Source organism: Nothoprocta perdicaria, unplaced genomic scaffold, assembly GCF_003342845.1.
Source record: "Nothoprocta perdicaria isolate Ctin4 unplaced genomic scaffold, notPer1 scaffold_74, whole genome shotgun sequence".
NCBI classification, from domain to species: domain Eukaryota; kingdom Metazoa; phylum Chordata; class Aves; order Tinamiformes; family Tinamidae; genus Nothoprocta; species Nothoprocta perdicaria.
This window is the reverse complement of record NW_020456021.1, coordinates 462,465-487,417: the sequence shown is the minus strand read 5'-3', so window position 1 is coordinate 487,417 and position 24,953 is coordinate 462,465. Positions and strand designations below refer to the sequence as shown.

Sequence of the window (24,953 nt, the reverse complement as noted above, 5' to 3'; positions counted from 1 at the left end):
CAAGAGAAATGCTCCCTAGGTCGGTTTACATAACCAATTAGATTAGGTTTGCAGTCCCACTCCCTGAAGATGACTTTGTTACATTGAAGGGGTATTTCAAAGGCAGTGGATTGTACAGTTAAATCAAAGACAGAATCTCATGTGAGAAGTCCTTGTTGGTGGTGCAAAAATGAAATACTCAGCTCAACTGGAACAGGCTGCCCAGGGAGGTTGTAGAGTCTCCTTCTCTAGAGATCTTCCAAACCTACCAGGATGCCGCCCTGTGCCCCGTGCTCTGGGTATTCCTGCTGGAGCAGGGGAGTTGGACTAGATGATCTCTAGAGGTCCCTTCTAACCTCAGTCATTCTGTGATTCTGTGATTATCAGATGCCAGGTATCTTTTTTTTTTTTTTTAATTTTTTTTTTTATTGCAGAACATAGAGGTGCCTCAAACAAGGCAGAAGTTTAACTGTGCTGCTAAAAAAAAAAAAAAAAGGAAAAAAAAGTGCAGCTGTAGCAAACTGTACACTAAAACTGAATTATTTTAGACACACTCCTTTCTTATTTGTGAAAATGAAATACCACTGCTTGTTGATAACAGTTACTCTTCATCTCACCCTTCAACTTGAGCTTAACTATTCTAATCAAAGAGTTATACAGTAGAATCAAGACTCCACTAATATTGTCCTTGCTTGATGGTTGTCTCTGAGGAAGCAGTAATGTGGGGAAGAGGATGAACTCACTCCAATGCATCAAGATACAGAGGTAGTCAGAATGAGCCTATAAACTCATTTTACCTCACTCTGCCTCTTTTTCTTCCTTTGGTGATGGTAGTTAAGATCAGATCTACTCCTGAGAATCTAATAATCTCTTAGATGTGGGAAGAGGAAAAATAAGCAAAAGAAGTTTTGCAACAATTATGCAGTTGTCTAGACTATCCAGTGCAATACACAGTTTTAGATTCAAAGTTTTTGCTGATGTCAACTTGCAACCATGAATGAATATGTAGATACCAATTATTTCATGTTTTTAAAATATGTTTTTCTTTACTTTTTCCACATTTATCAGAGGACAAACAGATCAAAATGCAATAGAATGTGCCAAAGAGCACTAGCTGTGCTCTTAAAGTGAACTCTTGTTTTATTTTTGTCATAAAAATGCCATGGAACAAGTTCTTCAAGGCACATAATGTCTTTTCTTTATAAATATGTACAGGGTGCAGCATAACGGAAGAATGAAAACTGATGGGAGCCTTAAGTACCATTACAGTGCGAACAGTAAATGACAGCAATAATGAATCACTTGTTAAGAGCAAAAGCTCTCCTTACTGAAATGCTGTAAACATTTTAGGACAGTTACTTTTTGGTGAGTTCTTTGACATACTTCCAACATAAGGTTGTGCCTTACAGGAGTTAGTGTTTATAGATCTGTCAATCTAAATCTAAACCAGACAAGAATAAATATTCACTATTGTACAGAAAATTATATTTTCATTACAGGCCTTCCAAAAATTTATCTGATATATTCTTAACTAACTAGTTTTAAAAGCACTGAAGACAGTAATAAGTGAAATTTAATTGTTAAGAATCTTTTTGTTTAATGTTTATTATTATTTATGCTGTCTGGCAAAGTTCGAGTCCTGAAAACATAGTTTAAAAAATAAGTCTGAATAAATTTTTGAAATCCTAACACAATGAAATAATGAAGTAAGCAACCAAAGGCTTAAATTATTTTGATGATTAATGGGGTTTGCTTTTTGCAATTAGTGCTTCTCCATCTATACTATTATCACTACAATAAATGGAAAGACTGTCCCATGGAAGAATATAATATTAAAAGAGATAATGTCATCACTATCAACATTTCTCAAGCTACTTAATGCATCATTATTACCTTACTTTGCATGATTTTCTAAATTACCATTTGAATCACTGTATATCTTGGAGAGGCTCACAGCACATACCTAGAGTACATAGTATTCTCCAGACAAATTTCTGGCTTTTATTTAGAGCCTTAAACTTTATATTGAAATCTTGAGACACACTTATGGAAAAGTCTGACAGGTTATACATACTGAGTATATTAAAACACAGAGAAGATAACTAGGCATCAAAATTAGACATTGGGACAGAGGCAGCAACTCTAAAGTACATACTTGCAATTTCTGATTTTCAATACGTCATAAATTTGATAGAAGAAATTCCTATTTCTTACCTACATTTCCAGTCATTAGGTATGAATTCTGAAAGTCCATCATTCCCATTCCAACAATGTGTATGAAATCTTCAATCACCTGCATTAACTCCACTGAGCCTGGGTAGATCTAATAAAGGAAGGAAAGACATGCCATAACTATGATATGAAAATCTCTCCAACAGCAAAAGCAAAAAAAGATCACTATGTAAACAAATAAAAGGTGAAATCTAAAAGTTAAACTGTAAACCTAGTGTAGTAAAATATTCCATGCCTATAAAACAATCATTTGGGGCATTAGATCCATATGTAAATAGATACTATTTCATAGAATCATACAATCCTTAAGGTTGGAAGGGACCATTAGAGATCACCTTGTCCAATCCCCTGCACACGCTGGGTCACCCAGAGCACAGGGCACAGGGCTGCATTCAAGCAGGTTTTGAAGATCTCCAGAGAAGGAGACTCCACAACCTCTCTAGGCAGCCTGTTCCAGGGCTCTGTCACCCTCATCGTAAAGAAAATTTTCCTTAAGTTCCTGAGAAACTTTTGGTGCTTCAGTTTGTGGCTGTTTTCTCTAGTCCATCACCAAAAAGAGGCCATCCCCATCCTCCTCAATCCCTCCCTTGAGGTATTTATATATTTCAAATAAGCCTATCAGAAATTAGCTGTGCTAAGAAACTGTGGAATGCATATTTTCTGGGTAACATCTTCCAGTGTTCAATCACTCTTACTGTAAAAGAGTTTTTTCTTATGTTTAAATGGAATTTCCTGAATTTCAGTTTGTGTCTATTGCTTCTTTTCCTGTCACTGGGCACCACTGAGAACTCAGAGTCGGCTGTGCTATCTTCAGTTCCCCAACACGTGTAAACTGTGGTATTCTGCAAGAATACATCATCAAAACCAATCAAGACAGTTTATTAATAAGCTTAACAGATATTGCTCAAGTCACATAATAATTCGTTTCTGGTGGTTATGACTTTTGTCAGAAACAGAACAATTTTCAGTAATACAGGATCTTAAAAATAAAAAGAATGGTGAGCTGTTCACAATGCTTTTTCTTTCACATCAATGAGATGTCCAAATTTCAGATTATCAGTCACATTGAACCCCTTATTTTCCAACAGTAGGACAATAGACCCTAAAAATGAAACTGCCCACAGAAACTACACATTCCAGTATGTTGTGCTCCTTCTGTCCCTTGTTTTGCTTGTCTAGATCCATAGTTAAAGGACTAAAGATGGATAATTTCTCAGTTTATTGTCTATATTGCATCCTTTTATAAAAGGTAGGGCAGTAATGCTATTTAGGAAGAATTTATGATTCTAACAAGGTGCAAATGCTGCTGCAGATGAAGCAGACAACTTTCATTTTCCTAATGGTAAGTTAGTAAGATCATAAATGTAGGTTTTGCATCCACCTCATTCATAGTACACACATTCCTGAACTATGAATCAAGGTTCAATTTCAGTTAAAAGATTTTTTCACCCTAGCTCTTGCACATAAAATTTTACAGTTATAACTTCAGCAGAAATTGTTGAACTGTCACTGTTATAGCAGCACTCTTCGCTTTTGTATATCTGAAGCACTAGTTAATCAATAGGAAGCCAGCAGATGGTGATGAAGAATATGCAGAATAGCTCCTGAGTTTTGAAACACCAGTATAAACTTATTCATTGTAAACTTGAAGTAGCTTCCTGTCTGCAGTACTTTCAATCAGCCATTAACAAAAGGCAAGTATTAAAGTGAGTGCTGCTTATCTGTATACTATGTAACCTGTAATTAATGGTTTCAAATGGCATTTAATCTAGAAAAAAAGATGTGCTGAGGCATTGCAGCTGTATACTTGATAGAAAGTCAGCAATTTGCTGACAGTGAGTAAGACTGTCTTTACAGTAAAAGAATCCAGAAAATAGTCTAAGAAATGTAAGCTAGCAGTGGTGTGGAGTTGAAGAAAAGCATGCAGATCTTCAAGGAAATTGGTGAAACTGCCCTTGGTTTGCAATTTGTCATTAAAAATAATATGTCAACCAAGTGGCTGAACTGGAAACAGAAGCATCTTTCCTCTTTTTCAATTAGTCAGCAATGTTTGTGCTTTATGAAATATATTCTTAAAAAAAAAAAAAAAAAAAAAAAAAAAAAAAAAAAAAACTTGTACACATTCTTTCCAAGCAAATTTGCCATCATGACTTTTAACATAAAAAAATTAAAAAGCTTTTGCACAAGATACAAAACAATTACAAATAGTATTGCTGCTGTTTTAAAATCTGATTCTGTCTCACCCTCCATAGCCAGTATGAAGAGCTATTTGCTTCACTAGTTTCTGCCACACTGTTCAGTTTCTCTGCTTGGGTAACTGCCCAACAAAAATAATGACGACCAGTGGTGTGGTTCCTCTGGGTATCATCCTGATTCTGATTGGACTGCTCAGGGGTCTAAGATTTAATGAATTCCCAGCTTCAATGCTAGGCAGCAATGCCCCGTTACCCCTGTACATTTTTTTGGGTCCCTGCCTGCCTTCCAGTGCTGTATTTAGCTCCACAGTATTATGAATTACTAATAGGCTGAAAAGCAGAAATAACTTTTGTCTTTTCCTTTCAAAAGGAAAGATGTTTTCTTTAATATCATGAATCATCCCATGAAACACAGTGAAAATCTGTTCATCAGGAGAGGCTACTTACAACCTTAAAACAATTTTCACCCTAGACAATGGGACCTGGAATGGGATTCTTTTTTGAAAAGGATCAGATGTCTCCAAAGTATCATTTCATTTCCTTTCACCTACAGTAGGATGTATGTTTACTTTCTTTTTTGAAATCCTATGTTATATTTTATCCTGACTCATTAAAATGATTTTGGCCTCTGATTAAAAAATACAGTGAATGTTGTCATATGCGTAGCTTGCAATTATTTTAATTAATGAATTACATAAAACAAATCTTACCTGTTGTGCATCTTCCCATTTCTCTTTGTTTTCTTCATCTAAGAGGTTACTAATGATTTGAAAGAAGTTCTGAAAAGCCAATTAAATAAAAGACAAGGTAAAATGGTAATAGAAACAGACATACTTTATGTAAACAGTAAGAAAGTTTTCCTTTTCTATTTGAGTTGCACTTCTGTAGCCTATTTTCTGTCAGCAGAAGGCCAAAAAAAAAGCTAATTGTACATTAGATTAAAAATTACACATATTTTGTGGTTATTTTACACATATTTTATGGTTAAATGTTCACTTCTGGCCAATTAATCAGTTTCTGTACTACCTTGGATAAATTTAAAAAATTAGTCAATTTTTAAGTTGTTGGACACTGTTAGATTTTTAATTCAGAAACTGGACTACACATCACAAAGTAGAATACAATAAAAGAACTTGGTTCAGGAAAACCATTCTTTGTTAAAATCATGAAAATCATTTTAACTAACAGAAATAGTGGAAGCAATGGTATTTCATTGATAAGAGGCTATCTGAAACCAGGTGCAGTTTACTTTCACCAGGAAAAGAGTAATTTCTTTCCATTTCTTTGACCTTGAACAATTATTTTCTATGTCTCATCTTAGTCATTTAAGTATAATTAAGCAAATCAAACAAATAGCAGCCAGTGCATTTAAAAATAAACTTTTAAACCACACATTTTAAATTCTTCCCAAGTGTTTGTGAGGAAATTTCCTATCTAATTTTGCCAACTATCTTCCCCAATTTTTATTTCCAATTTATTTAAGAACAACAGCTTGGTACAGAGACTGTTCTTCTCAGCTCTCTATCACTTTCATAGCAGAATGTTGTTTTTTTTCCTAAGACCTACCAATTATCATTTCTCTGATACTCATTTAAAAAAAAGAAACAACAAAACAAACAAACAAACAAACAAACAAACAACAAAAAAAAAAACATAGTTTCCAGTGAGCTTAGCTGAAGATTATAACTAAAGTGCTCAAAAGCCCTGAAAGTAGTTAAGAGTGGAATACCAGTAGTGGTTCTCCTTGGAAATCAGATCAACAGTCGTAGTACATTCCCCCTCAAGCACTTACTTTAGCCAGTTGGTTAGGTTTATGGCATATTTGGCTCAAATATGACATATTTGAGGATTTAGATATTACAAAACTTAAACAAATTATTTAATGAAAGTACAAAGCATTCAACTGCATGCTAACTGAATGGAGAACAGAGATAACTTCTGCCCTTTAGTATATATAGAAAGATTATACTTGAATGAATATTAATTCCAAAAACTGAGATATTATAGACATTTTATGTGTCGTAGATAAAAATGGAATTTAAGAATGTTGCATTGGAAAATTTTTCATAAACCATATAATCAAAAATTAGTTGAATTCAAAAATGAATAAAACCTATGATAACTATTTTTACATAATATCTTTACTGGTTTAAGCTGCTTCCAAAAGCTAACTGCTTGAACAGCAAAAGAATCCATCTTTGCTTCATCTTTAGGAAGCTAACTATGGAACCATGAGATTGAAGTTGATAAAAGCTACTTAGCAAAGCAAAGCTCTTATAAATTTCATTGATGCCTTGGTGAGTTTGGGGAAAGAAAAACAAACAAACAAATACATTAATGAAGACACAACACTTCTCTCACTGAAGTCAGTGGCCAAACATCCATAAGCATCAGTGCAGCAGAGCCGCATAATAAGAAAGGAAATGGTTTAACAAGGTACTGTGCAAATGATGAGGATGTAAAGCAATGGAAGGATTGGGATCAAAGCCAGGCATGGAAAAAAAAAAATGTTCTCATGGTTTGATCCAATTTCTACTGATTCAGAGGCCAATTTTCCATTTGTTCCAATAGGCTTGACAAAGACCTCAGCATTCACAGCAGGAAGTGCTCAATGTCTATTCATATTGAGCACTATACTGCCAAGTTCAGAGAGAACGGAACACTATAATTTATGTATAAATGATATATTATGTAAATTGATCCATTTAATGTAACCTATGTCATCTCCTTTCTAGATTTTTTTCACCAAAGCAAAAGGATTCAAGGCTCATATGGGTATGGTTAAATGTCTATACATTTTATAAAGGTTAATTAAAGGCCACACAAATAAAAACTCTTTTAAAAAAGGCCAGTACAGTTTCAACACAGGAAAAAAACCCTTTTTTAAAAAGAAGGTATACACCTGGCTAGCAAGATATAAATGAAGTAGAAAAAAATGCATCATTTAATTAACACTGTAAAGACAAAATATTCTGTCCGGAAGAAGATTTTCCCACAGCTAGGTCATGTTCCAGGCATTAGAAAATGCCTTCTTTCCTTTTTACATAAAAAGCTATTTCATTTGCAAACTGTACCCAAATACCACACATGGCTATGAAAGTTGGGTATTCATTACCCTGTCTTCTTTCATTTTGCAAGAGATTGAGAGGAACTTACTAGATTCTTGTGTACCTGATAAATGTCTAGCGGGATGCACTTTATGCAAGTTGGCAGTACTTTTAAACATAGGAGTGTACCATATAGATATATGGATTGTTGGTGGATATTTATAGACGATCTTCCTGCCTTTACATAAAACCTGTGGCAAATGCTGCTCCACTGTGTTCCATGTTCCTTACTGGAGCATAATTTTATATAGAAGACTTTCAAAATGAATTATAAAGGAAACGTTTGCCTGCAAACTCTAAAATCAAAGGGAAAGGAAACATCATCAAAAATTTTAATTTTTACGGTAGTTTACGCTATCACTGTGCTATTGCTGAGGGCAATCCCTGAAAGGCTTTATGTCACTGTAAACGTCTGTTAGTTATGTAATAAGACTAAAGGTCTGTCCCAGCTTTCTTTTCTCATTAACATTATTCACACTAGTTTGTTCCTCTGTCAAAACCTGAAGTTTCTCTCTCTGCTGCATGATTGCACTAACCAGCAAGAAAGACTATGAGAAGGATGAACTATTTTAAAAAGAAAGTGGCAGGTACCATCACATTTTGTCTGGAACTATTTCTATTAATTAGGTTCTGAGCATGTGCATTAATTCAAGCTGAAAACAAGAGGAAAATGCACCGTGTGCTGCTTATACACTGAAAATAAAGTTCACCTCTTTCAGGTAACCAGTAGCAAAATAAAGCACAATAAAAAAAAAAGAATTAAACTTAGCACTCATTAGAAAACATTAGTAAGTTTAACCAGACCGGCAAATCATCCTTGCATAAATTCAGCTTCTATTAGGGAAAAATGTAAAACTTTATTGATCCCTGCCAAGTAAAATAAACTACTGGTGAAAGCAGTTGCATGGCAGTGTAGCTACATGTATTCCAGGACATGATTTTGGCAAAGTGTTTTAATAGGCAGAGTTGGCTGTAGGGGAATTTTGTCAGAAACCGCCTTTTAAAGCATGATAGTTCTGCACTTTACCAATGCAGTCTCTCAAAGTGGGATCATTAACCCTCCTAAGGAGCTGGTTCAAGCTCTTTTTGCAGTGTACTGTAGTGAACGTGATTCACCTGTCGAGACCTTCTAATCCTCACATGTACAAGTAGCTTTGTCTATGCAATATATAAAAATACTCAGGAGGCATAAATCTCGCGTAGAGATGATATATTACATAGTTTTGTCAATACTGTTATGCACTCATTAGACTGCATTTTCAGTTACATGAAAGCACAAAAATGATCACTGATTAATAGAAATACATGTGAAGGGCTTGCAAATAATCCTGATCTCAAAATACAAAACAAAAGATGAAAAAAAAATAATTTAAGATATACAGTGTATTTGTCTCTAAACCATAAATGGTGTCTTTGAACCCAATAGCAAAAAAGCTGCTTCTTGAGAAAAAAAATGTTTTTTTCCCTATTTCTGATCGTATTTGATGTAATTTTCATGGTTTCAAGAGGCTGTGATGCAGGAGGATTTTTCAATCAGCAAAACCAGTGCTTTGTGATTTAATCAAAGAGATGATTAAATGGCTTCTCTGCTTCCACTGGGAATAGATATGAGATGCACTCCAAAAAGGTGATGGAGGAAGAGGTGTTAAAAGTCTTTCCCCTGCTTTGCCTGTTCCCTTGTTCACTACACTAATGCTATGAGAAATCATACTGCCCCTTGCTTAAATGATGGACAGGTACAAAGGGCTCAGTTTTGAAAACATTATGGATGAGTAATGCTGGCAATACTGCAGTGAACGCTGTCCTCCTTGCAGAATCAAGCTCCTTCCTTTTGTAGCAGGGCTTACATAGTACTGAACTGGCCACTGCAGAAAAGGCTGCTACAGACGGTGCCAAATATTGGAGTCCTTTATTTCTGCCCAGGCTTTTCTGAGGTTAATGCCAGTTGCAGTCAGGAATGGACCATCATGTTTTCTAATTTAATTTCCTTCCTTTTCAATCTTTTTCTTCTGCAATACAATGGCTGCAGTTCTCTGTTCCCGTCCAAATTCTTTGACCCTCGCTGCAGGCATAAAGCTGTCATAAATCCTTTTATACAGCTACAGAAGAATTCCTCCCTAGGAGAATTAATGAATAGCCTTAAGACACCTCCACTTTGGGCTTTGGCAGAGGGAGAGGGAGGTGGCAGTTGGGAGAAATAGCACTGGGAAATCCTGTTAATCCCTGACAGACAGCAGCAGTCCCTGTGGCTATGAAGTGCTCTACCTTTGGGAGAAGCCTTGTTGCCTGTTGGTCACCGCATCAGGAGATTTCACAGCTCACCATCCTGTCTTGAAAACCACTTAGAGGGTAGCTCAGGAAGATCAGTTCTGGGAAATGCCCTAAAAGGTTGTTTAAATTAATATGCTCATTTAAAATTTTAATTATCTTCCAGGGAATGTCTTTCCTATACAAATAATAGCACAGCTGCCATCTCATAGTCTCAGTATACCTATATTTTGAAGTAATTTTCATATTAAGGGAGAGATCTTGCTTCTAGAGTAATTTTCATGAATCATCTTCTGCTATTTCTGCTATTGTACTGCGGGTTTCAATCACCAGTGCAGAATCCTTTCATGTAGTTTATCTGTCTCCCATACGCTCATCATTCCTCCTGACATCCACACACACATATTAATGGTAGCAAAAAAGGTTAAAATATGCAAACCCAGAAGCAGTCTTACAATAAATAACTCGGCACTAGACATGCCTATTTAAAAAGCATTTATCTGCTCTCTGCCTACCTGTCTGCCTAAATAAATGGCATTTTCTACGCACCACATCAAGTACTGGCATCTTCATTTGGAGAAATCAGACTGAAATTTTCCAAATTCATGCCACTTTTCTTGTATTTCTTTCTGTTATGTAGACCTTTTGAATCATGTATTTTGCATCATCCACAAATACTAGTATGTATGTAAGTCAGAGTCTGCTGATAACAGAGGGACTATCTTGAAGGATGGAAGATAAATAAATATATGCAGATACACATACTTTTCCTTTGTGTGATAAATATTAACTTAATTGGAAGCCTGAAAAAAAAATTTTTTAAATATAATTGCCCATAATTCAATAATCTACTTTTCTTATATCAATGGAAATGATAAATTATGTCTTTTGGGGGCTTTAAGCTTCACCTATGACTTTTTGGGATGTTTTAAAAATCTAGATTATATTCTTTATCTAGTGCAGAAAATAGAATTAGAATTCTACACGTAGCTTTTTCAAGAAGAAGAATCTTGGTATTTTTGCACAAATACACTTTCATTTTCACTATTTCATTAATTACTTTTATCATAGGTTAGAAAGTATGAAAATATGTGGTAGTGGAAATTAAAGATAATATCCAGAGCTTGATAATATTTACATATAGCTGAAAACCTGGTTTCACAAAAAAAAAAAAAAAAGACTGTAAGACTGTTAAAAATTTTTAAACTATTTCTTTTGTTTTCATTTTTAATTCTTTTTTCAGATAGAATTTAGGAGCTCCTAGTATTCAGACATTTAATTACTGAAATACAGTTATTTATTGGGTTTGAGAAGTCCTTCCTTTCTCCACCTGGTAGTGATTAATTTAAAAATATTAAAATGGCACTAATTAGTTTTTCTCCAAATCAGTTCTGCCAGAATACTATTAAGAACTTTGGAAACAGTTCTCTGCTGCTGAATTCAACAGAACTTTTGGCATCATCATTAGTGGGAACAGACCCAAATTAGTTCTAATATCTGTAAACTGCAAATGACCTGATCTGCTGAGCCCATGAACAGAACCACATGAGCCAAGCCATTTCTCCAGCTGGTTCTACCAAGGATTTCTGTGATGCCTGTGAACCATAAAGAAGTCACTCTGGGCTGTCAGACATTTGGAAGTATTAAAGATTTGTGATAAATAGCACCATACTTATTGGAAAAATCACCTGAGAGTATCAGAAGATACTGATTGTCATTCAGAAGATAAATAAATAAGTAAATAAGTAAAATATGACCAGCCAAAATAATTTCTGAGATCTGCTCTTCAAAAAATAAAATTGCTAAAATGTGGGACATATGCCTTTCAGCTGGCTAAAGACCATCAAAAGAAATGCTGCATTTATTAGAAAGTCCGTTTTCTCTGTGCATGAGAAAAATAACAAAAAATGAAAAAAAAAAAAAAAAAGGTAGAAAACTTAACAGTGGGAACAGTCTTTCCTGAAATACATGAACACAGCTCTAGTGATTTGCATGCATATATTCCAAACTGTATTTATAATCTATGAGTATATTTATACCAATATATGTTATACATTAATAATTTCATTAGTAATTTATGAATAATCACTTAACTATTTAATAAATAATATATATCTCTACTCTCTCTCCTAGTATTCTTTTTAAGTATATATGTGGTCTTAAAAATAGTCTAAAATTCCCAGTTATAAACAAAACCAATATCCTAATCTAGGAGCCATGTGAAATGTTTATTTTAATGTACACTACACATGCGCTGTACATACATTATGTAGAAATAATTATGGTATTTTTTAGCTCTGGCAGTGTTCTAATTGTTTTCTCAGAAAAGAACAATTCATCTGATGTGCGAAACAGGAAGATTGTATCATACTTATTTACTCCTGTACACTTTCAGTGAATTTTATTTTTTTGAACTGAAAACTGACATACAGAGCTAAAGATCATGGATGGATTTTGAAATGGAGTAGAATAAAGAATAATACTGAATTGCTTAATGCAAAGAAATACCAACATACTCCTCTCAATCAAACCAAACCTTGAAATGAACAGATAGTGGAAAAAACATTATAAAAAAGAATTTTACATTTTTTGTCGACAGTGGTGTTTGGGTTATTCATTTCATAACATGGAGCTCTCTTTTGCTGCTTTACAGTTGTACTCTAGATGTAAACATTATTGAATCTAAAACTGTTGTTCAGAATACTTAATATACCTCTTAGGGCACAAAGTACATTGACATATAAGTTGAACTATTACCCTCCTTACAAAGTTTCTCTTACCTGGACCCCATCAGACGCTGGGATATAACTTGCTCTTTTAAATGTGTCTGTAACATTTCTGAGAATTTCCACGGAAATCAAAAGGTCTCCTGCATAAAAGTTCTTCCTCTGAGTTAAATCCAATAGTGTCTTGGTCACCTGGGACATTCCATCACCAGCCAATGTCCTCTGCCCCTTGGCAAGGTGCTCTTTAATCTGTATCATGAGAACAACATGAATATCAGAACCTACTTTACTGAAGAACACAGATATATATAAAATTCTAAACACAACCTGAACTATTAAGTATCAGCTACTATAAGAAAGTTATCCTGTTAATGAGAATGAGAAATAGAATAATAATAGACTATGATGACAGAATTATTACATTTACTATAAAGTCATACAACTTTACACTGAACAGTACCAAGAGACCATGTATTCTAAAGCTGTTACACTACACATATTTACTTCTGTTTGGACACCAGTACTTTCTCAACATCTATTTTCTCAAAGAAAATGCACTTGGCTGGACTGAAGCATCCATCTGCTGCCTTATTGAGTAAGCAACTAGTATTACCCAGAGCCGAACACAACCATTTTGAACAGCCGAAGAACAGCTACTATCACCTGCGAAACAACTGTTCTAGGGGCTCTGAAAAGGGTAAATGCTAAGGCAGCATGTTAACTGTAGTTTAACATGTGGAAGTCTATCTTTCACCTCTACCAGCTCAGCTTGGCTAGGCAATACAAGAGGGAAGAATTGGATAGGATATGATTCAGGACATCTTTTTTTGTACTATTAGTGACACAAAGGTGCTAAGTTGAAACATTCATTTTTATTTATTTATTTTTATTTTTATTTTTATTTTTATTTTTATTTTTATTTTTATTTTTATTTTTATTTTCTCCAGGAAAAGCAAAGATTAGAATTCTGAACTGCTCCTATGTATCCATGCAGAAACTTCTATTGGATATTGTTCATCCAGCAGACTCATATATGGCCAGTGATTAATATAATCCAAATTGCACAAGCTGGTCAAAGAACCATCCTGGTAAGAAACTCCATTTGTGGATCTGAGTAATTCTAAAAGTAGACAAGGCACATAAGGAAGATGCACAGTACATTGCAAAGACAGATGCCACAAGGCCAGCCAAGGATGAAAAAAATGCATAACTTAAACAACCAAGCCATGTAGCAGCACTTCACTGGAAAAACTGCAGATCAAAATCTTGTTTGCACTTCCTTATTCCCAAGAAAGCAGTGGTTCATAATGTGATGTATACAGTCTCAGATCCTCAGGTTAGTCAATGAATTTTCCCCCTTTCTCATGCCTTTTATCAGCTGTTATTTTCCTACAAGGTTACATTTAAAGATGCCTTTTAAAATGGATATAAACTGCAGAAAAGGATCCCTGCAAGCAAATTTCATGCCTAATTATTTATTTCAGTTCTCTGAAAACTGTGGGGGTTATTCTGCTGAAATATTTCTTGGTGATTTTATGTTTTAAGGATGGCAGAAGCCCTCTTTTTACTGCTTTTGGACCATGAATAGCACACAGAAGTCTTAATCTCAGTTGTTTTTGTAGTGCAAATAATAAAAATAACAACAGCTTTCAGTGTTTTCTAAGCCTCTGAGCAAACAATGCTGTGTAAGTCTCTCTTTTTAGTTCTGAATTTTACACATATCTAGCAGCAGCATTGGCAGCTGTAGTATTAGCACTTCCAGCAAGATATTTTGATCATTTTTGGACACAGTGACATAAAAGGTCTAACAAGCATTTTGCCCACAGTGCCACAAGACTAAATTATTATGTCAACTTCAGCAGAAGCTGGCATTGCGCTGCAGGTGATTTAAGTTAGCTTGGGATTATTGGCTCATAAAATTACACATTAATTTGGAATTGCTTAAAAAAAAAACAGAACAAAATAACTGTACCCAGAAAGTACAGCCATGCCTTTCTGGGTCTCATCGCTTGTTACAGCCTTGCAAGCACTTTTTTTTTTTTTTTTATCCTCTCTCATTTCAACCCACAAATTCCTTTCTGTGGTCTTTAGATATCTCTTTAAGATTGCCCAGGCTTGAATGTGACTAGCCGCATACCTTTAATAGTACCAAGAACAACCACAGGGTTACAATATATTAAGTAAAGTGGATGAATAGTAGAGTCAATTAGTTGGAAGCTGAGGCGATAGCCAGGCAAGCTACTGGCAGAGTGAGAAAGTGCAGTCTCTTTATTACTAGCTTATACAATTTATTTTCTTGTTATGAGTCAACCTACAACTCCTAGACACAACTTCACAGGCCATTCACTCAGTTAATGTAAATTGCTGCAGCACTAATAATGCCACTGAAGATATCCAAAAGATGAAGATGTCAGTTAAAGAAACAGAATCCTAGATTACTGGTGTGGTTACTAAAAGTGTCTTTCAGCATGAAAATAATACATAATATTCTCTATCAGCAGTTGAGAGGATATCCTTGTCACCATATAGGTTATTTTCTATACTGTGGTCATTTTGATATTATACACTGTCCAGGAAAGTTATTTTGCTCACCACTGTAGGCTCTTGTACCTCCCTGTGAAGGTCACTTTTTAGTAGTCTTACAGGCAAGCTCATTAAAAATAAAGTTTATGAGCCGAGAGGTAGTGAAATGAAGCAGCTGTTAAAGTGATACTCAATTGTCAGTCCAACCTCTAGCTGCCTGCACTAGAAAAATTACTGATGTTTAACTGGACTTTGACTCAGGGTCCAACTGCCTTTGTCCCCTGATTTATCAGCAAATATGACACAGAATAAAAATGCCTCTTTAGAAAGTTAGATCTAGGCTTCAGGTATTACAGTGCAAACTTATTTACAGTACTGTAATTTCCACCTAACAGCTGGACATGATTTGAAAGAGAAGCAATGAACTTACAAGAAACCTACAAGAGATTCAAGAGAACGATTTTACTATAATGTAAATAATTTCCCCCCTGTATTTTATTTAATTTGATGATGGCATGACTAACAATGTCATTTATACACTGGTAGAAAGAAAGAAAGCAAGAAAGCAGAAAGCAAGAAAGAAAGAGAAAATAGGAAGTCATTAAATAGAAGAAAAATATTTTGAAAAAAGAATATAACCTGAAATTGTTCAAGATCTGTAAAAACACTTTTCCTCTTACATCTACAATCCAACTGTAGTATTTTATGAAGTATTTCTCATACTGCTCTTACTACACAAAGCTGGAAAACTGACATCACATTCAGTAATCAATCTGAATTTTTAACTGTATTAGAAGACTTAAAGCTCTGTGGTATTTAAGTTGCTTTAGATGACAGTTCTGAACACCTGAGATCTTACTTGAATGCCCTGAATCACATAACCTAACCTTTGTGGTTTTGATCTGAAGGCTGGTTTGGTGATACTCCCTCAATTAATGTTAAGTAACGAATTATGCTTATTTTAATAATTACCAGCATCGAGGCTCAGAAAGGTTTTAGTTGAAATCCTTAAGAGATTAAAGTGATTCTACATGATTAAAGTTAGGAACATGAATACAAAGGCCAGAAAATACATTTTTGGCTGCTACAATATTACCATTGGATTAACTGTGGGCTGAACTGATCTCATGCAGCACAGTGATGCTTAAACTATAATGTGATGTCTCTGTGGGAAGCTTTTCCTTTGATGAAAGGCACAGGTAGGCATCTGAATATTTACAATTTAATTTCATATAAAGGTCTTTTTCCACTTCTACACATACACACCTATACATACAAAATTTTAAGAAGGCAATAGCTAAAGCAATACAAAATCACTTTCCACTTTGTTATCAATGAAATTAGTAGCCTCAATATAGATTGTGATAATAGACAAAAGGCTACTGCAGGAAGGAAATAATATATTCCCTGTATCTATAATGGAAAAGCAGAAAAAGCAAATCAATTATGTCAAGGAAGATGAAGGTTACATATTAAGGAAAACATTTTAACTGTAAAAGGAATGAAGCCACTACAGTTTGCCTGAAGAGACTATCCAAGTCTTCCACATAGGAGGCCTTTCATAACAGTAAAAAAAACCTCAGGAGTAACTTAAATACAGCTGATTCTAACTGGGAAGCTTGCGCTGAATGACCCATGAGTTTCCCTTCAGTTATATAATTCTGTAGTAGGTCTATGCAAATAAACTAAAAAGTCATACAATTTACAGTTTACTCCAAGTAGAAATTTCAAATGTTAAGGAATGACTTTAAGGCTGAGAGAGCTGGGCCTGTTCAGCCTGGAGAAGAGGAGGCTGAGGGGGGACCTGATCAGCGTGTATAAATACATCATGGGAGGCAGTGAGGAGGAGGGGGGTGGCCTCTTTTCAGTGGTGGGCAGGGATAGGACTAGAGGAAATGGCTTCAAACTGAAGCATCGGAAGTTCCACAGGAACTTAAGGAAGCATTTCTTCTCTGTGAGGGTGACAAAGCACTGGAACAGGCTGCCCAGGGAGGTTGTGGAGTCTCCTTCTTTGGAGATCTTTAAAACCCGCTTGGATGCAGCCCTGTGCCACGTGCTCTAGGTGACCCTGTGTGAGCAGGGGGGTTGGACTCGATGACCTCTGAGGTCCCTTCCAACCTTCGGCATTCTATAATTCTATGATTCTATGGCTTAGAACCTGAACTTTTTTTATCTTGCTGCATTTACCCAGGGGTATTTTTTTTTGCTACATCAAGTTTGTTCGGACAATGTGTCTCAGCCAGCCTCTTGGCATTCAGCTTACATCACTACAACCTTGCTTTTTATGAGATTTATTCCTGATTGTTACTGATGAAAAGATGTATACAAATGGTTGTCTCACTCTTTCATATCTGTACCTTTTCTTAAATAAAATATTCATCAAAAGACTGCTTTATTTTCCGAGGAAAGAAGCAACCATTAATCAAATAGAACTCTGTGCCATTCTAGACATTCTCAGACAAACTGAATCTCTGCAAAGAAGCCAGAGAAATTGCACATGCTCTTCTATATGTGAAGTATATTGAAAAGTCTTTGAAGAAAATAATCTAATATCTATCTTACATATTTTTACATATTTTTAGAAGAAGGATTTGAACAGTCTAAAGGGATGCTTAGTTCTTCACTAGTATCTCTGTCTCTCTCTCACACAAGGAGACACCTATTATTTCACTCAAGAGATTTCTTTTGCTGCTTTAATCTATTTCTTAAATATTTGTTTATCATCATCATCGTCATCATCATCATCATCATCATTACTGTCACTCATTGTCTGAGAACAAAGACTAGAGCAGGACAGAATGCTCTGATTAATGCTGGCTCCTTTTCTCAAATGAATAAATCACTCTTTATAAGAAAACTGATGACAGTAGGATAATTGTATGCATACAGAGGAACAAACTTCATCTTTTCTTCATAAGAACCAGCCCTTGAGACATAATCCTTAAACTTGTGTAAATACATCCTCCACAGACAAAACATGGCTATTGGCACACAACTAAAAAACATGACTTCTTAAAAAGTCCGCAATCATGCATTCCTTGAAAGTCATTATAAATTTCAGTATTTTAATTATTGCATGGATTCAGCAAAATTTCTGAATAGGATGACCATAAGATTGCTCTCCAGTAAAGGAACAGTTAAGGGAAGGGAAAATAAACAGTTAAAAAGGGAATACTTCCGGTCGAAGTTTACATTTTTTTTCTTTCTAATATTTACCACTGTGTTTGTTGACCAGGATTTATATTATTACTTTATTAAGTATTGCTAATAACTGTCTGCAATTAATTCCTGCTCACGTTGGCATGCTATGTGAGGAATCCTGTTGTTGTTGTTTCTGTTTTTAACCAGAGGGCATGTCTTTAAGATTTGTGTTATCTATGCATAATGAAACTTGACAAGAGCAAGAGTTGAGAGGGGAAGAGAATGACAAGTCAGAGAGGCTTGTTTTCATTTTATGACAAATAAAGCATTGCTGGAGGTGAAGTCTCTTGGCTCTCCATACTGACTGAATGGCAAAGGCTTGGGGTCATAAAAGGACCTATTAAAACTGATTTGTCTTTCTCTTTTTTTCTGTAGTACATGGTCATCCTCGTGAGTATCCATTCTTAAAACATAAACCTCTGATTAATTGAGACAATTTATATATTCATTTGATTTTATGTTTTCACACAGTCATTCAAATCATTCTAACTCCTGTTTGCGGAGCAAGAATGGTTTGCTCAAGAAATTAATATAACTTATTGGGAATTATAATTCCATATGGGACCATTTCATTAATTTATATGCAAGAGAATAATCATCTGTACCTCACATACTTCATAAATTTGAACTTAAATATGGTGGGGGAATGTAGCAAATGAAGCAACTAGAACAAAAAAGCGGGGGGTGACTGTAGTGAGTGTAACATGCAATGACCACTGCTTCACATCTAGCTGCCTAGCCATTCCCTGCAGTTATTTTGCCAGCTGTATTAGAGTGAAGGTTCCTGCAGTTCTGGTAGGCTTCAAGGGAAAATTAGACAAACACTTTCTTTATTGAGTTCCTAAATGGCCTTCATCTTTCGTTTTCCCTCTGGCCATATTCTAGTGGAGTTCACCTGTTGACTGCAGTGTTGGTTGGTTTGGAATATCAATGTGATCAGGGAGCAGTCAGCTGCTCACTGCTGCAGCAAATCTCAGAGTAACACAGCAGCAGCAGAAACCACTGGAGAACATTTCACTTAACACACACATTATTTTTTGCTAAATCACACATGAAAGGATGATTGAGGTTACTGAGATGATAGAGGGGACTATTCTCTGAATTTTTCAAGAGGGTTTGGTTATTAGAGCAGTGGTTCAAATGCAGAACGGAAGAGGAGCAACTTACTCCGATTGAGTGGAATTGTGTTTTGCTTGTTCAGGGCAGAAGGGAAATGTTTTTCTTTCACTGTATAGCATCTCTTGGTTGGGAGTGCATGGGTATGTTTGGGAGATCAAGTACAGAAATTTAATGAAAAGGGAAAGTATCACAGTATCTTTTACACTTTCCTGATCTTAAGCTGCTCATTTTTCATACCTATTGTAACAGAGGCAGTTATGGTGAGAGTAATGTTTCACTAAGGATGGGATAAATGGTTTCCAGTCTAGATATTTCACTTAAGTGGTTGAAATGTACAGGTTTACAGGGTTACAGGGGTTACAGGTTCCTCTCTCTGTCAAAGTGCATATTTATTTATAGAAAGTGAAGAGCTTCTAGTAGAACTCTGAGAAAGGCAAACTAATTTTGTAACGTGGTGTTGAAAACATTTCAAAAAAATGAAGTTTCAGTCCATGCAACAAGTTTGGCAGAGCAGAACAGAGCAGGCAGAGCTTTCTCACAAAAAAAAAAAGTGATTTCATGATCAAGCAATTAACAATATTGAAATCAGTAGTCTTTTTCAAAAGTTTTGACTTTCTTCCAGGCAGAATGGTAATATTAGTGAGGCAGAGGAAAAATGTTCCCTGCACAATCTGTTTATCAATTGTTTTGCAAGATGAGAAAATAGACCAATATTCTTACTGCTGGGATAGAACAATAATTTACTGATATAATTCCTTTACCTCTCAAAGGCCAGGACGATAAAATGAAGATCTGGCATAAACCAATATAAAGTTAGACCGAGATAGAAGAAAAATGTTATTAAAGCCTATACATTCAAATCTCCATATAACTAAGCTTGGCTCCTCCTCTCTCCAGTTAGGTAAAAAGAAATGAAGTGGTGAACTAGCAAAAACAAGCAGTAAATTTTTGGGGAGGATGCCTTTCATTCCCTCAAGTAGAGCAGTCATCCTACTGAGGACTACATGGACAAGCTGATAAGCTACCCTTGTAATATAATTTGGAGAAACAAAATCATCTCTAACGAGCTGCATCTGAGCAAATCATTATTCACCTCAGAAGTTCCTTTTATTAAATTATATTTTAGCCAAGCATTCACAGCATTGTGAATGCTTGGCTAAAAGAAAATGAAGTAGAATGGAGTAGAAGGAGCAGAAATGCAGTTTTATGGCTATATTATCAGTTTGATATGCAAAGATTCACCTGCATAATTTTCCATACTCCTCCATGAGTGTTAATATCTTAAAACTGGTTTGATATTTCATATGCAGATTTCTTGTCCCTAACCTCTCAAAAGTTATTAGGTTTTAGATTTTCTAACTTTGTTTCTCTTATTAAAAACAATATTGGATTTGCATGGATTCATGTTTGATTTAGGTGTTAAATCACTTACAAGTTGGCACAAACCTCATATTTATCCAAGCAACTAAATGTAAATCTTTATCATCCACATTTGAAAACTGTACTACACAGGTTATAAAATGAGCCATATTAGTAGGTTTTCTGTTAATTTTGGAGATGACCTTCAGAAACAAAGTGTCTTGATGACAGATTTAAGTCCTCCTGATTGTCATAATACAAATTCCTTCACAAACTGAAACGTCCAAAAGCCATCACTTTAGGTGCAAAGGCTATTCCAGTGTGTGGTGAGGCAGTGATATATTATCAATACTGTTTAAGTAGATCCCTCATAAAATTATCTTCTTTTCAGATACAATAAATCTGTCACCTAGAATGCATACATAACAGAGTGAAAATAGTCCAACCTATTCAAGCATTTTCTATTTAAACAAAATCAGTTTCTAATAATGATTGGTATGGTCTTACTCCAACAAGTTTAAATAGTCTATGCTCTTTTATTATAGTCTGTGCATTTTTTCAAAGCAAGCTATTTGATCTGCACAAGAATTTCTGAAAGCCTAAACATAAATAATTTGGATCCAAAATTAATACACCTAAACTCCGCTTCTAGAAATAAAATTGCTGAGATTTTGGTAGCAAACTAGTTCCCCGTGACATTCAGCAACCTCTTGATTTTTTGACTTCAAAATACCAGATTCAAAGCTGAAATCACTTCTCTTTTGGGAAAGCAGTAACTTTCTAAGAGCAATGGACAAAGAGAAGATGTTGATTCTATTCCATTTATTAATGGTTTTCATCACAGCTAGTCATATGGGCTTCAGACATTCATTTCAGAAAGATCCCAGAAGCTAACTCATTGTCCCTTCTCATCAAGATATTGTAATCTAATTTCCATGTTCTGTATTGGTCTCCATTCATGTTTTTTTTCTTTTCCTTTTTTTTTTTTTTTTTTTTAGTAGGTTAAGTATTCAGCTATTATTCTCAGAAACTGTTTGTACAAAGAATCATGTAGGTTTTCCTAAAGATGGGGTCTTGCTACTTATTTTTCTCATTTGTAGTCCACCAAGCTTTGACAGATTTCAAGAGAGAGAATGTAAATGAAATAACTCTTATTTTAGGCAATTCAGTGACTCCTGATTCTATGATACCATCTGAGTAGGAATCTGGACTACTAATCATGAATTCTGTTCTTTGTCCTGCAGGTACTTACATCCCGTCATGTCATGATATGAATAAATTAAATTACAGTTGAGTAGTTGAAATTAATAAGGAATTATTCTCAATAAATATTTTATCCTGTTTGTTTAAATGAGGTAAAAAAAGAAAATTAAACCATCAAAGTACAGCACAGAATATCTGGCTAACTCCAATCGTCCTGAGGTGTGCTGGTCCAGTTCAACCACAGCAAAACACCCAGAATAGTTTCATGTTTGATTATTTCATAGACTATGGGGGGGGGGGGGGGGGGGGGGGAAAGTTTCGAGACTTTCAAGAAGATGATACTAGAGAATAAGAAAGTAAAAGAAAGACCTGGAAATTGTATTCTCCATTGCATTAAGTATTTCAGGGAAGACTGAATATCTTTCTATGAGAGATGCTCTAGTGGCCTCAACAGAAGGCTAGGCAGAAGATTGGGCTAAGTAATCATGATGGTCCCTTTACAGACATTTAGCAGAAAGCAGAAATTAGATGTTGCCTTTACACACTAAATAAGGGTTGCAGAAAAAACAACGATTCACTTCCTAACATACACCTGAAATCCTGGAAATTAAATACCTGAGACAGACTAGATTTTGAATTTGGTTCGTCACAAAGCATCAATTTCTGTAAATTCTGGCAGTCAAAGTGTGCATATGTAGTATATCCTTTGCTTTAGCATAAGAAGTGGGGAATGCCTACAGGTTCAGTCTGGAATCTCTCATATAAAACATGTGTTGACAACGTATTTAGTCAGTAGACTTCAATCTCCTTAAAGGATTTCAAATACATAGAATTATACTTGAGAAAAATCTTAATATATTTCTTTTTCACAGCTAAGAACATAGCTCTGAAAATACTAGTTCAAATTAACGACATCCAAATTACCGATTTTAGGTAAAATAAGTAGGTGGTCCATTTTCAATTTCAAAATCAAAAGAATATAATAAAGAATGAGTAGGATATTTCACATTCATTATATAGTATAAGGCTGGCTGAGGAGATCATCTAATCTGCTTTCCTACATATGGAAGCCCATTAAGCTACAAACATATTCCTTATAGAGCTTAAAAGGTTATTCATATCAAAGGATTTCTGGGTACAGAAAATTAAGTTCTGTGTGAAAGGGGAAAAAAAAGCACAGTAGAATATTAACAGAGTTCACAGCTTCTGCTATGCTGGGAATTGGTTTGATAGGATGATCCCCCCAAACTGGACCACCCCATGGTCCCCCCAAACCCAAGAGACATCTATGCCACAGTGAAGGACCAAACCTCAGAATTCTGAGTAAATGAACCGGAACTTGGCAGAGCAGGGAAATTCCCCGTTCTTAACTGAGATATGCTGATCAGTATTTGACTGACAGTAATCCACAAGGAATAAAAGAAAGGATTTTGTCTGCCAGTAGATCATATGTACCCTAATCATAATACAACAAATAATTGGAAACTTTTTTTTTTTCCCTGTAATGTCCTCTGTCTCAAGGATACATTTAATAAATTCTGCATCAATGGGAAAAATATTCCTTCTTAGCCCTCATAGATGACTGGTAACGATCCTGAAACATGACACTTGAGAAGTACCATTTTCTTAATAAAAAGTAATACTGCAAACACACTAGGGCAATAAAAGAAATCCTTCTACAAACACGTACTCAAAAACAACAAAAAGTTAAATATATCTGATGTTTCTTTTCCTGCTCATCAAGCTATTGCTAGATTCCTTAGGCCACATGATTTGAGAAGGCAAAGAACAGATATTTATCACTTTATATTCTCTGCTTTAAGTGCTGTAGTAAGATAAATCCTAATTTTGTTCTTTAAGTACTGTTATTAGGTCTGCCAAATAATTTCCCATGGGTTTACTTGATGGATTTTGGCATTTTGTCCCTGAATTTATTCAGTGCGTATTTTTCATATTAGTCAACCAGCCACATAAGCTGGTCAAATAGTATTTGTTGAATCCATTCAATGACTGATTTGCACCAAATGTTGGATAAATTGTTTATGACTAATTGTTTCCATTGTTCAAGGATATCTAATTATCATCCATGGTTTTAAAATCAACTTGCATTCCACAGTGCACAAAGTAGAACAAGTTATCAAACACACAGGCATATGTTTGTGGTGTAGCTGGGATGCATCATCTTCCTAATTGCTTTTACTCAAGTTCCTAACATGGACAGTGTAGTGCACCTCGCCCTCTGAGAATGAAAGTTGACTCAGTCTCTGCACCACAAGCTAAACTGCTTCATTTCACTGTTTCAGCAGGTTCCACTATAAATACTCTTCTGAGATCCCAAATTTTTACCATGTGAGTGTTTTCCTGTGCTCTCATACGAAGACAGATGATGATTAACGAGGATCAGTGGCCAGGAGATTAGGCACTAAGACTAGGCATAGATTTCCACCTTAATCACAGGCTTCCTGAATGACTCTGAGTGTCATTCCTGACACTCCCTCTGTTCCCTATTAACAAAAACTGAGATAATAGTACAGCCTAACCTCAAGACACACTGGAGAGAGACATTTACACAGATGCATCTCACACTGTAGTAATATAATATCAAGTATAGTACTGATCTAAGTATCAAGCAGTGCTTCATGTAACTAGACAATTCCATTTAACCAGTGGAAGACCTTTTTCTTTCTCCTTTCACATCTGAGGTCCCACTATCTGTCTTGAGTAGAGCCAATAATTGTCTGACACACTCTGAAGGAATGGCTGGAAAAAGGTAAATTATGCATGGTGCTAGGTCTATGAATGGAGTATATTACAATTTGCGTTATGGCAGTATTTTGTAATTTCACTGATTCTTCACTTTTGCAAACAGACTTTCGAGTGGATCTTGAGGTGGAAAGATATTGTCATTCCTGTATGATTTACATAGATACCATATTGGTCAATATTGCAAGTTTTAAGTCAAGATGAAAGATATAAAACAGCAGCTGCACTTTTGCAATTTTAATGACACTTATTAAGGGTTGAAATATTTCTTATGTCTC

General features: G+C 35.2%; 1 protein-coding gene across 1 annotated transcript in view; it reads right to left on the bottom strand.

The window, feature by feature from the left end:
* The window catches only part of LOC112957592 (adhesion G protein-coupled receptor B3), a 247,506-nt gene that overhangs the window by 199,473 nt on the left and 23,080 nt on the right, over positions 1-24,953 (bottom strand). Inside the window, exons 8-10 of the mRNA XM_026051260.1 lie at positions 12,562-12,756; positions 5,117-5,185; positions 2,194-2,302 (exon numbers count right to left, since the gene is read on the bottom strand). Coding sequence (XP_025907045.1) covers positions 2,194-2,302; positions 5,117-5,185; positions 12,562-12,756 — 373 coding nt within the window. The remainder of the gene's footprint in view (positions 1-2,193; positions 2,303-5,116; positions 5,186-12,561; positions 12,757-24,953) is intronic.